The sequence below is a fragment of the Sinocyclocheilus rhinocerous genome, unplaced genomic scaffold (assembly GCF_001515625.1).
Source record: "Sinocyclocheilus rhinocerous isolate Xijiao unplaced genomic scaffold, SAMN03320098_v1.1 scaffold4379, whole genome shotgun sequence".
Lineage (NCBI taxonomy): Eukaryota > Metazoa > Chordata > Actinopteri > Cypriniformes > Cyprinidae > Sinocyclocheilus > Sinocyclocheilus rhinocerous.
This window is the reverse complement of record NW_015655640.1, coordinates 23,077-26,888: the sequence shown is the minus strand read 5'-3', so window position 1 is coordinate 26,888 and position 3,812 is coordinate 23,077. Positions and strand designations below refer to the sequence as shown.

The 3,812-nt window shown below is 36.6% G+C and overlaps 1 protein-coding gene across 2 annotated transcripts in view; it reads right to left on the bottom strand.

The window, feature by feature from the left end:
• LOC107718856 (heat shock 70 kDa protein 4L-like) overlaps positions 1-3,812 on the bottom strand; it is a 34,342-nt gene that overhangs the window by 10,138 nt on the left and 20,392 nt on the right. For both annotated transcript variants that reach the window (XM_016526091.1, XM_016526092.1), the window contains exons 10-11: positions 2,262-2,368; positions 815-948 (exon numbers count right to left, since the gene is read on the bottom strand). In XM_016526091.1, the coding sequence (XP_016381577.1) occupies positions 815-948; positions 2,262-2,368 (241 nt within the window). The remainder of the gene's footprint in view (positions 1-814; positions 949-2,261; positions 2,369-3,812) is intronic.

Below are 3,812 nucleotides of genomic sequence, written 5' to 3'. Positions count from 1 at the left end.
AATATTGGTTTTGCTTTGTTTCACAGAACTAATTGTTGCCTGGGTTGCGTACGTATATGTGGGGCGGAGCTATCAAAATAGGGGCAAGACCCTTTTGGGGTAGGGGCGTGTTTGTTTTGGTGATTTCAAATATCAACATTGGCTACCAGAAATCACTTACTCTGCCTTTAAGTGAAATATCCTAATTTAAATAAAGTGCAAAACCTTTACAGAAATTTTTATTAAATGTTTTATTTTATTTTACAGGTATTTCCTAAACAAACAAACACCTTCACTTAAAAAAGAATGGAAATAGGTTTGGGGAAAATATTGCCCCATAAAGGAAAAGTTCATTTCTGACCCTGCCATATGGGGAGTGTATTAGGCCCTCACACACTGACATACATTACACTCAGTATGAAGAGGGTGTATGATGTGAAGGGAATTAGAGCTTTGGGGACGTCATGTCTCAGTCCTAATTACCTGGCTGGTAGGTGTATTTTGACACCTGTGACACTCCCCTGAGATTAGGCCTGACCCTAACCCACTTCAGTTAGTGTGTTAAAGATATAACAGGTGCTCGGACACAATGGATCACAATGCTGAGGGCATTCTTAATCAAATGAGGCCATGAACGACTATTTAAGGGTCCCCTGGGCTTCGCACCAGAGTTATTAGTTCTCATTTTGGTCGTAAATTAGGCTAGAGCTGACTAAAACTCAAAGTCAATCATTCCATACTGATTCCTATAGAAGTTTAAATAAAGTGTGGTTTAAGAATGCCATTACAGAATGTAATCAACATGATACTGAAGATGCCACACAATAATACACACCTATTCTGCTATCCGGATAGGGCAGCTCATGTGGAGAACTATAGAATGCTTCCAGGTCAAAAGGTTCCTTCTTGTGGAAGGTGATGGCTTTGGAGAAAGGTGCTGCATGGTTCTTACTGTACACCTCACATTCCCTGAAGACAAGAAAGGTTTTCATTCTTAGAGTCACAATGAAATGAAAAATAACAGTTTGTATTTCTTTTGTGGAATATTTATGATCAATGATTTTTCATTTTATTTATAATTCATGTGCCCTCATAATCTTTAATCATAATCTTTAATCAGACAAGTTTCAATATCACCCCCAAGCAACCTGTCACTCACATGTGCAACAGTTGCAGCAATTAGCAAACAAAAATGATGTACCAATGATTTCCTTTTTTCCTTATTTGTTTCATTTCTATTTTAATTGTTAGTAGTAGGGATGCACGATATATTTGGCCACCATATCGGTATCGGCCGATAAATGTTAATTTTAATGTTATCGTCATCGAACCGATAAGAACATTTTGCCGATATATTAAAGCCAATAAATAATACATTATTTCCTGCAGAGACACTTCAGATGCGCACTGTTCGCCATGATGGTTTTTAATTGCTTGAAATATTATTGGAATCACTTCGCCTGATTTGACCCATAAGAATACATTTTGATGGTATAAATTAATGTATTAATTCAGTGATGATTTTTTTTTTTACTTAAATTTTTAGGTTACTATTTTTTCAGTGTACATAATACATATCACTGCAAAAAAAAAAAAATTGCTTAATAATCTATCATATTTGTAGAGTTGACAGTTCATGTCAAAAACACATCCCACACATTTACATTTGAAAATTGGGCATGTGACGCTTGCTATTAAAAATAGGTTAATAGATGGATACATTTATTGTTAAGATTTATATAATATAAGATATATAAATTACCCCAGCTATGCAAATAAATACACTATATATTTTTAATTTCCCGACTAAAATGTAAGTAATGCTACCACACTGCTGAATTGTTTCATTGCTACTGTACGTGGCTGCTTTCCAGTGGTTTTCAGAACATTACTATGCATTTGCTAGGATGATATGGTTGGTTGCTAGGTGCTTGCCTGTTGGTCTGTATTATTTTCTCATGCCTAGATGGCTTGGGTCCCTTCTGCCATGTAAGTCTTTTTATGGCCCACCAGGTGCAAATCAAATTGTGATTGCCAAGAAATGTAATATCACACCTCTCCGCACTAAGCCGCATGATTGGATGCATCATTCACTGAAACTAGTTATTTGCTGATTCTTGAGGTTGGTGGTTTGTTCAAAGCCTGAACTTTAAGTTATGCTTTGCTTAGTGAGCACAACAAATAATCACATTGTAAAGAGAATTATTGGGACACAATATGCTTAATTCAGATACCTGCACTGGATTCAAACAGTATAAGGGTTTAAATGTGAAGGCTCTTACCCGACACTTTCATCTGTCGGAGACTTCCAGCGAAGAGTAATCGGGAAGGGAACTGCGTCTGTAATGGAGAACTCTCGGACTTTGAAGGCTGGAGACAGGATTGCACACTTACCACACACACACACGCACATACACACAAAAAAATAAACATTTATGATATACAAGCAAATGCAGTTACATAAGCTGTCTAAATAGGGTATTAGTGTACGGAATTAGAGACAGCGTTGCATGGTAATCCATGCATGCATCACACAGATTTCATCTTGTTTCTACACCTCTCCCACAGAATCCTCAGACTCCCCAGGGAACTGGCACAAGTATTGTTCAACTGTTCTGTATCACACTCTCACACCTCTGCTGTTTCTGTGCTGACATCTATAATGCCTGTTATCAAGGCCATTTTAAGTCCTATTGATGGATTTGTTCAGATTATGGTCTTTTTTAATAGGGCTTTATGAATTTTATGTCTTTAAAAGAGACCTATTATGCCCCTTTTAACAATATGTAACATGAGTCTCAGGTGTCCTCAGAATGTGTCTGTGAAATTTCAGCTCAAAATACCCCACAGATCATTTATTATATTATTTTGAAAAATGCCTATTTTGAGTGGAAGCAGAACACTGTTTTCATGCATGTCTCTTTAAATGCAAATGAACTGCTGCTCCCCGCCCCCTTTTCCAGAATAGCGCTGTGCCTTTACAGCCCGTTCCTCAGATACTCTGCTAAAAAAACATCTGTTTGGTTTTGATTATCATGTCATGCTGAAATCATGTGTTTTAAATGGTTAGTTCACCCAAAAGTGAAAATTCTGTCATTAATTACTCACCCTCATGTCATTCCAAACCCGTAAGACCTTCGTTCATCTTCGGAACACAAATTAAGATATTTTGATCAAATCTGAGAGCTCTCTGACCCTGATGACCCTCCGATTTTATCAAAAATATCTTAATTTGTGTTCCGAAGATGAACAAAGGTCTTGCGGGTTTGGAATGACATGAGGGTGAGTAATTAATGACAGAATTTTCATTTCTGGGTGAACTTAACCCTTTAAAGCCATATTAGTTTAAACTACTGATATATGGTTTTCTGAGCGCACACATCTGAAGCCCGCGCACAGAAAGCGGCTGTCACACGGAATGTGAGTTCTCTTTTATGTCTTATTGCACTTAAACTGTCAAATACACACAAGTTAATGTTAAAAACACACACAAGTAACAAAAACTGTCGGTTATGTCTGTGAAGGTAAGCACCTGGGAAAGAAATTGTATGTTTATATTAGATCTGTATGGCAGCAGCGTAATATACAGTAAATAAATCAATAAGGCTGGGACTCTAAATGTGACCCTGGACCACAAAACCAGTCTTAAGTCGCTGGGGTATATTTGTAGCAATAGCCAAAAATACATTGTATGCGTCAAAATGATTGATTTTTCTTTTATGCCAAAAATCATTAGGACATTAAGTAAAGATCATGTTCCATAAAGATATTTTGTAAATTTCCTACTGTAAATATATCAAAACTTAATTTTTGATTAGTAACATGCATTGCTA